Source organism: Sinohyriopsis cumingii, chromosome 11, assembly GCF_028554795.1.
Source record: "Sinohyriopsis cumingii isolate HCF-2022 chromosome 11, ASM2855479v2, whole genome shotgun sequence".
Classification (NCBI taxonomy): Eukaryota; Metazoa; Mollusca; class Bivalvia; order Unionida; family Unionidae; genus Sinohyriopsis; species Sinohyriopsis cumingii.
The window spans coordinates 101,666,792-101,680,192 of record NC_142971.1 but is presented as its reverse complement, the minus strand read 5'-3'; the positions used below and the strand labels follow the sequence as shown (position 1 = coordinate 101,680,192).

The 13,401-nt window shown below is 37.4% G+C and overlaps 1 protein-coding gene across 5 annotated transcripts in view; it reads right to left on the bottom strand.

The window, feature by feature from the left end:
- Nucleotides 1–13,401, bottom strand: part of LOC149789177 (host cell factor 1-like) — a 104,690-nt gene that overhangs the window by 81,316 nt on the left and 9,973 nt on the right. For all 5 annotated transcript variants that reach the window (XM_089975313.1, XM_089975317.1, XM_089975314.1 and 2 more), the window contains exons 3-4: nt 6,722–6,809; nt 1,311–1,519 (exon numbers count right to left, since the gene is read on the bottom strand). In XM_089975313.1, coding sequence (XP_089831439.1) covers nt 1,311–1,519; nt 6,722–6,809 — 297 coding nt within the window. The remainder of the gene's footprint in view (nt 1–1,310; nt 1,520–6,721; nt 6,810–13,401) is intronic.

Here is a 13,401-nt window from a genome sequence, read left to right as displayed (position 1 = left end):
TTTACATTACAACAAGGAAGAGCAATAAGGCATTATATCTAAATTAACATTACAACAAGGAGGGGCAGTAAGGTATTATATCCAAATTAACATTACAACAAGGAGGAGCAGTAAGGCATTATATCCAAATTAACATTACAACAAGGAAGAACAGTAAGGTATATCCAAATTAACATTACAACAAGGAAGAGCAATAAGGCATTATATCTAAATTAACATTACAACAAGGAGGGGCAGTAAGGTATTATATCCAAATTAACATTACAACAAGGAGGAGCAGTAAGGCATTATATCCAAATTTACATTACAACAAGGAAGAGCAATAAGGCATTATATCTAAATTAACATTACAACAAGGAGGGGCAGTAAGGTATTATATCCAAATTAACATTACAACAAGGAGGAGCAGTAAGGCATTATATCCAAATTAACATTACAACAAGGAAGAACAGTAAGGTATATCCAAATTAACATTACAACAAGGAAGAGCAATAAGGCATTATATCTAAATTAACATTACAACAAGGAGGGGCAGTAAGGTATTATATCCAAATTAACATTACAACAAGGAAGAGCAATAAGGCATTATATCCAAAATAAAAATACAACAAGGAAGAGCAATAAGGCATTATATCCAAATTAACATTACAACAAGGAAGAGCAATAAGGCATTATATCCAAATTAACATTACAACAACGAAGAGCAATAAGGCATTATATCCAAATTAACATTACAACAAGGAGAAGCAGTAAGGCATTATATCCAAAATAACATTACAACAAGGAAGAGCAATAAGGCATTATATCCAAATTAACATTACAACAAGGACGAGCAGTAAGGCATTATACCCAAATTTACATTACAACAAGGAAGAGCAGTAAGGCATTATATCCAAAATAACATTACAACAAGGAAGAGCAATAAGGCATTATATCCAAAGTAACATTACAACAAGGAAGAGCAATAAGGCATTATATCCAAATTAACATTACAACAAGGAGGAGCAGTAAGGCATTATATCCAAATTTACATTACAACAAGGAAGAGCAGTAAGGCATTATATCCAAATTAACATTACAACAAGGAAGAGCAATAAGGCATTATATCCAAATTAACATTAAGACAAGGAGGAGCAGTAAGGCATTATATCCAAATTAACATTACAACAAGGAAGAGTAGTAAGGCATTATATCCAAAATAACGTTACAACAAGGAAGAGCAGTAAGGCATTATATCTAAATTAACATTACAACCAGGGAGATCTGTAATTTACTAACAGTTACAATGACCATTGTAAGTTCAGGCCTACCTATATCCAACTGCCACAGATCTCCCAGTCGACAGCCACTCATTCCTCCATAAATAATCAGTCGTGGCCTCCTTCCATCCTTCTCCATGTATCCTGCGCATGAGTGTGACTCCCTTGGGGGTGGAGGCTGTCCTGCTGTGGCTGGATTGTCCCAAGCCAGGCTAGATGTTCCTGTCTTTAACTCTAGAGCATAAAGGTCATTAAGATACCTGAAACATAAAAAGTATAATGAAATATTGGCATCAATTTTTCTTAGTTTTCTATTCAGCATAATGTGCTCTCAAGAACAAACAGTTCAGTTGTGCACCAGCATGAACACAAAGGTGTGCAGTGGTAGAAAAAGTTTGAAAATCACTGGTTGTCCACTGGTGACCAGTTTTTCAAATAAGATTTATCTAGTTGCCTAGTAAATTACTGCAATGCCTCAAAGTTTCTGTAATAAATATTATTCAATAACTATTCTCTCTGTTTATCAAAGTGCCATTTCATGCTTCAAGTTTATTCTAATTAAGCCATGTTAAAACCCAGGACAGATTCCATTTTAGAAACAGGGTGAATGATTTTGGTCGATTTGGCTAAATGATCCGAAATGACTTTATCATGTCAAATATTACACATGCCACGATGCCAGAATGTGTTAGAGATAATGGTGCAGCAGCCTTTGAAAGTAACTATGGACAATTATTTAGCCACAGAAAGAAGTCAGCCAGTTAAGGGATTGAGGCACTCAGAGTGACAATGCTATTGAGATGGCACCAGTCCCTGAAAACATGCAACTTTCCCTCGTAAGCCTTCAGAGTGGAGGGAGTTCTTGCTCGATGAGATTCACACCATAATCAAAACTTACATTTTTTGTCTTGATAAGAAAATGTTATGGGTTGGATGAATAATCCCTGAGTGTGTTTGCTTGAGAAGATCTGGGAAGGGTGGAATCTTCCTAGGCAGATCTATTGTTAACCCAGGACTTGTCCCATCTGAGAGAGGCTAGCAGAATCATCTGGCATTTCTGACCCCATAACTTCTGGATTATTTTTGGTATCAGTACTGGAGTGGGTAGGCAAATACCCACACCCTTTGCAACTGATTGACAGTGCATCCACAGCCCACGCTTCTGCATCTGGGACAGGAGAGAAGGTGGGCAACTTGTGATTCCTCCTTGCTGCAAAAAGATCGATCGTCGGATGTCCCCAAATGGCACAGATCCGGGTACAGACCAATTGATGGAGAGACCATTCCTTGTTTAGTGCATGACCTTTACTGGATTGAGTGTCGGCCAAGACACTGAGTCTGTGAAGAAAATCTTGTCCGTACATTGATATGGATTGTAGCACCAATGTAGAAATTGCCAAATCTGAATAAACAGGTCAGGTGATTTTGGTGCCCAATTATCGGACATAATGAGGAAGCTTAGAGCCCATTATTTCGTAAGAGAATGACATCGATGACAGGTGATGTATAGAGGACAATGGCCTGGATCACAAATGCCGCTGATGTTATTGAAGACTGGCAACAAGTAGGCACCCCCACCATAAGTTCTGGCATCAGTACATACCATTATTTCTGTATGGGTCTGCTCCAGTGGGATGCCCATGATTAGCCAACCTGGATTGTGCAACTAACGCAGGAATGACATATCTTGGGTGTGGTCATGACTGATTAATCGAGGGGACTTGAAAAAGAGCAACATTTTGCTAGTAACATCTTTGAAAAGGGCACAAATAAAGATGGCCAAGTAGTTCACTGCCACACTGAACAATTCCAGTGGTTGCAAAAACTATCTAACAGAAATCCACATCCTGTTGGAAATGGATTCAATTAGTTTGGTTGGTAAGAAACTCCAGATGGATAAAATTCTGATATGGGTGGAGGTCAGACTTCTTTGCAGTGCACTAGAAAGCCTTATCATCTAAATGTGAGGAATCATTCCTGCCTTGGATTAGAATAGAACTTACCTGATGTTTCGTCCAGGTACACTGCCATCATTGTGAAGTGATGACACAATCCATGATCTTGGTAAAAACCAAAGGTCAAATGGTAGGATTCTAAACTGATAAACCATGTCATGGCAAGCCAAATGTGGGGTGGAAATATGCATCAGTCAGAATGAGACTGATGGTATACTTGTCCCATTGGAAGAAGAGTTGTATTGATCTCACAGTCTCCATCATGAACTTACATGGTGCAATGAATTGGCCAAGGCGACTCAAGATGATGATGGGCTTCAACTTGTCATTTGCCATCTGAGTAAGAAACAGCCTTGAATAAAGAGCCCATGATTGTGGTCTCTGCACAATCTCTACTGCCTGTTTTTTAATGAGTGTTGAAGAAAGGCCTCTTCTGCATCTAATTGTACACCAGTAAAGAGGGGAGAAGAGGAAAGGGGAGAGGGTTGGATAAATGAAAACCGAAACCCTTTGAAATTACATGGATCACCCCATTATTGTGTGGTAAAAGGGAAATCCACTGAGCCCAAAATTACTCAAGCTGGCCGCACACAGGATGTTTGTCTGCAGGTGGTAAGTAGGGGTAGGTCAATGTTTACCGTTAGGAGGCTAGAAGGTTGAGAAATATGGTTTCTAACCGCATCTGTACAACTGACTCCTAGTTTGATTAGATTGTTGACTCCTTAGTTCTAATCAATACTGGTTTGCATCTGACTGAAAAGATTCCTTATCCTGAGGCTGCTTAATGTCCATCCACACTGGTGGGGGCTGGGTTGAGTGGCAAGTTAGAGGGTCAAATTTTGAGCTGCCTGCCTCCGACCTTCCTCAATTTGTCCTCCATAACGCAACAGTGACCTCAATAGGGTTGAGTGTAAAGCCAGAGTATGAGGAGGATTAAGCAATGTAGACCGCAGACATGCATAGGCCGTGGTATGGTGAGCGGTGCAGTTAATGACAGCAATCCTGGCCATCGCCTCCCAAGCATTGCTATTATCAGATTTCTCTTCGAGTAAATAAAATGCCAATGAGGTCAAATCTAACACTGAAGACATAGTTTTATACCAGCGAGATAAGAATATCAATGGGACTTGGCTTTCTGAGTAGATATCCTTAGAATTTCCTGTGTCACCAATTCTATCTCAAAGCCGGTCATTGATCTTGTTAACCCTATACCTCCTAAAGTGTACGGCCTTTTAGCTCTTTGATACACATGTACCGAAGTTACACAGTGCAGTGCACTATAAATAGAACAGCTGTTATCTATCTGACTCCATAAACATAGACCTGCCTGTTAACTCTTAAGCAGTGAGGTATATGTTACATTTAACATCAATTTTAACCATTTTACATTTTTAGTACACATCTAATACATGTATGTATAGAAAGATTAAAGATTGGTATAGCTGTATAATTATTTTTCAGTTAAGACTTTTTTGTGTGCTATAAAAAATTTAGAGATACAAGTTTCACCATCAAGCCAGTGAAAGCACAAGTAAATGTAGCTGCTATATCACCCTCCGTTAAGGATCACTGCCATATCACTTCTGTCTGTGTGGGTTCGAGTCTCAGATTCGGGTAATGTGGGTATGTGAGAAAGCTTGCCAGTAGCTTCTCGTGGGTCGGTGGTTCTTTCCGTGGTTTTCCCGGGTTCTTCCTCCACTATTAATACTGGCCGCCATGTATATCACTATCGTGTGCTGAAAAATGGTGTTAAATCCTACAAGAACAACAACAAAGCTGCTATATCACATACTTGAAATTTACAAGTTCTTTGCATCTACATCACTAGCTCATCTGAATTTCATAATTTATAAAAACTAATTGTTGCCTACATCAATATCTGAGAGGGCCCCAAGTGGCTGAGTGGTCTAAAGTGCTCTCCGTTACGGATCACTGCCATCTCACCTCTGTCTGTGTGGGTTCGAGTCTAGGATTCGGCCAATGTGGGTATGTGAGAAAGCCTACCAGTAGCTTTTCATGAGTTGGTGGTTATTCCCGGGTTCTTCCTTCACCATTAATACTGGCTGCCATGCATAGCCTATCGTGTGCTGAAAAATGGCATTAAACCCCACAACAACAACATCTGAGCCTTTACTTAATTTACTGAAGCTTTCATAGTTGTGATTCTAATTGTGTAATCTCAAGAAAGTACTGAACAAAATCCGCGGCCTCCATTTTGAAGAGTGTAGAATACGACACTGTTACTTTATACAGCAGATTACAATCAGATCTTAAACAGCGACCACATGATCTTACGAAATGGTCATTCACACCAATGAATGTAGTATCTAACAGGGTGTTTTCCCCAAAGGTGGCGCTATGAAAACCAGCTCAAAATGGCTATGTTTACAGCAGGCATCGAAAGGCGCTTCAATGATAATGGTGTAGAAGCATCAAAAAGCGCTTCGATGTAAATTGGGCAAAGGCATCCAAAAGCACTTACATGAGGTAAAGAGCTAATATTAGCAGATTGGGGGAAGAGTAGGGTGACTTTCTCCTTGTCAATATCTGCCAATGCTTTAACTTAGTCTTGAGCGGTGGTAGGGGTGGAGTGAATTCTTAAGTTGCGAACACCCTATAAATTTTCTTGACTGTGGCCTTAAAGCTTAAATCAGTCCATTCCATGTTGGATCTGAGCATGGCTGAGTTGATGGAGCTTTATGACACTAACTGTGTGCAGAGTCCCAATCTGTCCACTTGTTGGCTGCTCCAGTGGTCTGGCAGGATGGACAGATTTCTCAACGAAATCTCTGGCATAGTAAGGGTATGTCACTAACAGTGCAACTAGACAGATGGATATGTCACTAAGATCCCTGTAAATGGCTGGACAATTTCAATGGAATGGGTTATCTGGATGGCTGCTCTTGGTGTGGTGGTAAAATGAATTAGATCCAATGGATCCGGTACAAACACTACGAATCCATGCTCGGATTTATACCCATTGGGCTGCCTAAAATTTGTCCCTAAAAAGGACAAAGTCACTTAAATTTGGCCAAAATTGTTAAAAACATAATGTATACAACCTACAGGAGAATGATTGTCCAACATGATAAATCAAAAATAAAAGTTGGATGTTCCAATCTGAACACTAGAATGGCTTGGAATGTCAGAGGTAAAATGTATAATGTTATCAGTACAGCAGTAAAGCTAAAAACTAGTGACACCTGGCAATGGCAATGCTATGTCTCTGTTCTCTAATAACATGGTCTTGATAATTATCCCCTACAATTATAAAAGTGGATAATTTGAGAAATAGCTCAAGAAAATCCACAACAACAATTAACATTGCCAAAATGCATATTCATTCTCTGGTACAGAACAAAAGCATTTCAGAGTATTTTCACAAGGACAAGACTGCCTATTTGTGTCAATAAAATGAGGTCAAAATTACATGGGGAATGTTGTTTTAGGCTATTTTCACAGAGACAAGACTTCCTACATGTGTCAATAAAATGAGGTAAAAATTACCTGGGAATGTTGTTTTTAGGGTCCTCGCTGTCATTAGCCAGGCCTCCAAACAGGTAGACTTTGTTCCCAAGCAAAGTGAAACTGTGACCTGCCAAAAAATTAACAATATAAGTGAACAATTTTGTACAGCTCAAGTATGTAATAATCCTTTATGTTGCATTGCTTCTTTCAAGAAAACATTTAATCCACAACACCTTTCAAAAACAAAAAGTCGGCTATCTACTGGTTAGCATAACAAAGACAAGTAAGGGTACCAGTATTTAATGCTACACAAAATGAAACAAAAACATGCCAACAATTATGACCATAGGGTGCTTATGAAATTTTGTTATAACTGAAACAAAGTTCTTTGAAACAGTCCAAAGTCTAAAGAACTGTAAACTGGAAGCATATTGTACAAGTCAGGTGGTAAACATCAGAAGAAGATCTGAGTACTCTGGATTGGAACACTCACCCATCCTTTTTTCTCTTCGACTTTCTAACTGCATTTGTAGAAAATTCAAATGAATCAATTTAGGGACTTTTAAGCATTATGTATATTTGGTTTAATTTATATTTGATTTAATTTATATTTGATTTAATTTAATTGTGTGTTGGTTGTAAAAAAATTGTTTTATTCCATTACATGCTATTGTAATGTAACTTTATTTATTGGATTTGACATTGTCCAGAAAATTCAGTTCAGTTCTGTTTGACCTGACTGTGTTTCGGAAACAACTAATAAAATAAACTTTGTATCTAATGCTGACCTAGCTCCTGCCCTTGATTCAGAACCAGTAAGAGTTGAAGTAAACAACTTAAAAAAAAAAATTCTTTCTCAGAGTAAGATTCATAAAGTGAAATCGAGGCCATACTTGGAGTAAGTGACGAATGATGTGTACCAATTAGGTTTTTTCCAGTGGATTGAGCCACATCCGGGCATCGGTTTTGCATCATGGCTAGATTTATTATTGATGTTTTGAGAAAGAATAGCCATTACTTGCCTTAGCAATGGAGATGTCCAGGTGTTTTATGTCGTGACCAGTTATTTGGTCTAATTATTTTGTTTTCTTCAAATTATTTGGATTCCAAGAGATTATTTTTCCCTGGAAAAACTTGTGCTCTAACTTAATACTTGGACAATGACAGTTATAAAAATTTACACATAATTCAAACACTGGAATAACACAATAGTCCCCCTCTTATAAGGCCACCCCTATTGCAGCAGGGAAGTGGCCTTATAATGAGGGTGGCCTTTATAGAGGGGGATGACAAACGTGAATAGTAAATACATATGAAGAAAGTCGCAAGTACATTTAAGTCTAAAACATTTAATATTTTCATTAAAAAAATCACATGCATGTTCTGAAATAAATGTAAAACAAACTGTTTCATCCTTTTCAAAAGAATGTTATGAATAACCATTGTTATAGTTTTAAAACTGTCTTTATAATTATGTTACAAATCACATCATCTGTCACTTTGTTGGTAACAGTCTAAAAACCAAACCAGTCTCATCACAATTAAAAATATCCTTGCTGTCAAATCCCATGCATATATCGTTTAGTCTTTTCTTCCAATCTTCATTATTGACATCAGCTGATTCTCCACTAAGGACAGAACACTTAATATTGTGTCGCACTTGAAATCTGTGCAACCATTTGTTACTTGCGGTAAACTCGTCATATCCCAATTCAACTGACAAAATTGTTGCTTTTTCTTGTCATTCAAATCAGGATACAAACATATCCTGGCTCAAACAATCTTCCTTTCTCCATCCATTTCACCTTCCCACTTCTGCAGAATTGTTTCCTTATCTTTCACGATATTGTTATCTGAGCCTTTCCGACATTAGTTTTCTGCAAGGATCTTTGACCCACCACCACCACCACTCGGTCAGTCAAATTAATTTCACTTTCTCTTCTAAACTGAGAATTTTTCTTTTTCTCTATGATATGTTGATCTCTTTGCAGTAAGTTATTCATGTTGCCAACTACAATACTGATAAAACAATTTTGTATGCATCTAAACAAATTGCCTATGTTTATAAAGGAAGTGATCTTGTCACGTGATTCGTTAGTAGCAGTCTGGTACCCTATTGTTTTTATACATTTTTTTACACTAAGTGAGAGAAGCCAAAATGGTTTTGATATGTAGCATTAACATCACACAGATCTGACCTCGCGGCCTTTAGGATTTGTAATTTTGACAATTATTGACAGTAGTAATAGCCACTAATTATCAAAGACAACAAGCTCAACATCTTACTAAGGGAAGCCATAAAGGCTATCAAACCATTTTCCTGCTGACTTGTGTATTGTACATCGATACTACCACTTCTCAACTGTTACTACTGTTCAATAATTGTAATCTTAAAAATTATCAGTGACTAAACTGGACATCTTACGATAACACAGCAGTAAGGCTAATTGGATTACATGTACTTACCCTTTTGTATGGATTAAAATTTGAGTCTTTCTCAGGTTTATGGAATAAATGGGGCTTCTCTTGAGGCGTAAATGATATAATATTAACCTTAGTGGTACATGTACTTTAGTCAACACTTCTTTCAATAACGAAAACCTGACATCGGGAAACATAAATCAGATTACTTATGAATAAAATACTGGTACTGGATACATATTAAAATAAAATGTGGCTGCTTGTGAGGGGTAAATTTTATATTATTGCACTAATATGCAGGCCGCTGGTTGTGTTAGCTGGGTGGCCTTTCACGAGGGGTACTTCTGAACACAAACTCGTCGGTACCAACGGATTCTGGCTGTAAGGAGCGGGTGGTCGCTGGTCAGGGGGGCCGTTCAAGAGGGGGACTACTGTATATTCTGTGATTCAACAAACAACTGTTGACACATTAGTATGACAATGACCACAGCATACGTCATCGCCTTCTATCTTGGATTTCACTGGGATTCGAACTCAGTTTCATTAGGACTTTTTATTACTAGGACTTCTATTTTTTAATCCTTGGATTATTTTTGGATTTGATTCATAAAACCACAAGTTCTTTTTCTCACTTTTACCTTGTTTTTCTAGGGAAATAAATTATTTTTTAAATTTTATAAAGCTTGTTGCCTTCACTCTTTTCTTGTTACTGTTTGATAGAGCCTAAACATGTAACAAGATTAATCAGCACCAGTCTATTCCAAGTTTCGGATTAAGTCTGTTTCTTGCTGAAAGAACAAAAATTCTGGCTGATGAAGCCCCTTTTACAATCTGCTGTTTGCAAATGTATTACCTGGGCAAGAGTCAACAAATCGGAAAACATGATTTTCTCCTGGATGTGTCTACCAAGACAACCACAATGTGGCAGCTGGGCTATCATTCATATTGAATTGCAAGCATCTCCATCCTCCATCACTGCTAAAGCCTACCTTTGTGAGGAAGGATATGGTTCTCAGTCCCACCACAGCAAAAAGTGGTATCAATGGGAATTATAGCAAACTTTTAATTTACTTTCCACTTATGCCTTTGAAAAAATAATTTCTGAATGCCTCAGCAGTCTTTAGGAAATTAAATGACAAGCATGATCCAAGGCTTAATAAATTTTCTGAAAGTCAGTTTGCCCCAGGGCAAAACTAACCAGAAAATTAAACATGCCTTGGGGAGATATGAGCATGCCACAAAATATAACGTCTTTTTTTCTGAAATCTCATTCCATTTATTTTACAAGAAAAGATCTTTACTTTCTTTTTTTATAATTGTTTGCAAAATCGTATGCCAACAATTAAACACATGTAATAATATATGTAGATATGTAAGAGGGATAAAAGGGTTCAAAAACATAAAAATAGGATAGCAAAGACATGCATAGCAAAAGATAAATGAATAGATAAAGGTTTTGAAAATAGCTTGATTTCAAGGAGGGTGAGTAGATAAAACGAATAGACAGATAAAGGTAGATAAAACAAATAGATAAAGGTTTTGAAAATAGCTCAATTTTAATGCAGACGCTCTAACCACTAGGCCACCAGAGCAGTTCGCAAAGGTGGTCTTTGATGACTTCTGAGTCTTTGATTAAAAGCCGTCCTTTTTCGAGGAGATATAAAAAGGGGTAACTGACAAAAGTACAATTTTAACAGAGCTGCCAACCCTGCAGACTTGCAATCAGTGAAAAGTGGGATAAAAATTAGTGAATTTTGAACACAATTAGTGAAAAATTATATCATGACACTAACTCCATCCACTTCGATGGTCAGTACTGCATTATATGAAAATCCCAAAATAAAACTAAAACATATTATTTACACTGATTACATGTACTACTACATTTGCAGCCAAATTTACTGATATACACAAACTTGACACTATTTGTCATGATAGATGCCGTGGCAGTCTTGAACTTCCTCAATCAGGCTATGGTAAATTTGTTTTCAAAACAGTTCAAGCTTCTTGCCTGCTGGTTAATCTTGGTGACTAAAATTGCTGCAAATTATCAGCACCTAAGGAGGCACTTAAAGCATACATGCCAACCCTTGGCGAGGAAAAAGTGTAATCCAAGTGGACAAAAAGAGTAATCCAAGAAGAAAAAGAGTAATCCACATATAACATGATAAAAACTCAATGAGCATATGTACAAAATGATTTATTTATCCATCTGGACTTTTAACATCAATTGCTGCTTCATGTTTTCGTATATAACACTTTGAGCTTTAAAAAGCAATAGACTCTCATATTGCATTTCAAAACACTTTGTACCAGCTGAGACTATGATTGTTATGCACAGTAGCAGAGCACTAAGTTCTGGGTTACTGAGCCTGGATCTGAATTAAGTTTTATTTTTGTTAACAATACCTGACAATCTCTCACAAGTATGTTTATTCAAAGCATTATCAAACAAATAAAAAAAAATGTTTTCTCCAGTGGAATCTACTGTTAATTCTGGTTATGAAAGACAATCACTTTAACTTTGCCCTTTTCATTGTCAAAAACTCTTACACAGACTCTAAAAAGAGTGTATAGCTTTTTAGCTTTTCAATACTCATGTAGCAAAGTTACCCGGTGCAGTGCACTATAAATAGAAAATCTGTTACCTATTCGACTCCATACTACACATAGGTCTGCCTGTTAACTGTTAAGCAGTGCAGTGTATGTTTAACAGCAATTTTAACCATCTTATATTTTTGGTACACATCTATTATGTATGGAAAAATTTAAGAGTAAAATCCAATCGTTATAGCTGTGTAATTATTTTTCACGGAAGAATTTCTTTATGTTCTTTAAAATCTTGAGAGAATTCGTTCATCGTCAAGTCAGTGAAGCCGCGTGACAAACCGTAGCTGCCATTTCTCATACTCGAAATTTACAAGTTCTTTGTCTGCATCTACATCACTAAGTCAGCTGAATTTGATAATTTATAAAAACTAATTGCTGCCTACATCAATATCAGAGCCTTTACCTAAGTTATTGAAGCTTTCACAGTTGTGATTCTAAATACGACCCAGTTACTTTAAATAGCAGATTTCGACCAGAGCATAAACAGTGACCACGTGATCTGACATAATGGTCAGTCACAGCAATGAATGTAGTATCTAATAGAGGGTTTACCCTAACGGTGGCGCTATGAAACCCCACTCAAAATGGCTGATGTTTACAGCAGGCATCGAAAGGCGCTTCCATGGGAATGATGTAGAGGCGTCAAAAAGTGCCTGTATGCAAATTAAGCAGAGCCATCCACAGGCGCTTGCATGAGAAAACAAATTATTAACTCTTTTGGGGGATATACAGAAAATGTGTAATCCGAACACATATGAGTAAGGCGTAATTTAGTGAAAAAAAGCATAATGATTATGCCAAAAGCATAATGTTTGGCATGTATGTTAAAGCTTGTCTTATTTTTCCTCACAATAAGAAATAATCTTTCACTGTCAATGTTGCTGATCTCCAACTAAGAAAGACAGGTTATGTTCAAAAAGAAAGCTCACAAACAATGCTTCAGCACTGGTAGCATGCAGGACTTGAGTAGGTGGCTTAAAGTACTCCAAAACTGAAATCTGCTGGGGGTGCTATAGCAGTGTGCTGTTTCACATCGTTCTGCCACATACCTCCAATGGCTCGTTTCGTTGCTTACAATTTATCTTTCATACATGTAATCATAAAAATATTACTACATGGCACATATAAGACAGGTAAATTATAAGCAACAATACCAGCCCTTGTGCATATTCCCAATTGTAAAATTCTCGGCACACTACTGTGTGAAAAGCATAATGTACACTGATGTTTGATGGCTGAACGCTAGACCAAATTTTGGTGTACTCCAATCTATACTTTTTGTGGAATACAAATCTTTTTCCATGGAGGTGAAAACATTTTAACTGCAGTGTAGCTTAATTCCTAAATGGTATTAATCAAGGCTGATAAATCAACCCTTCACCTGTGATGATACTGATGTTGGGGATAGAGCGACTTTCCACCTATGTGTTACAAGTTTGTCCAAAGATTAGAGAAACCAGTGAGGAACGGGGTGTGTTCTAAATCCATTCCCGAAGAACACTGTCTGCTAAGTCTGATTGGATTGGGTCAAAGCGACATCCAATCAGAATTTAGACTGAGGGTGTGATAACAATTTCGATCTGAATTATAACTTCTAACTAGCAAGCAAAAATTTAGTCTTCCATTGACAGATTGCAGAGCAATAAGGGTTACAAGACAGCCACTCATAATTTGGCAGTAAAACCAAG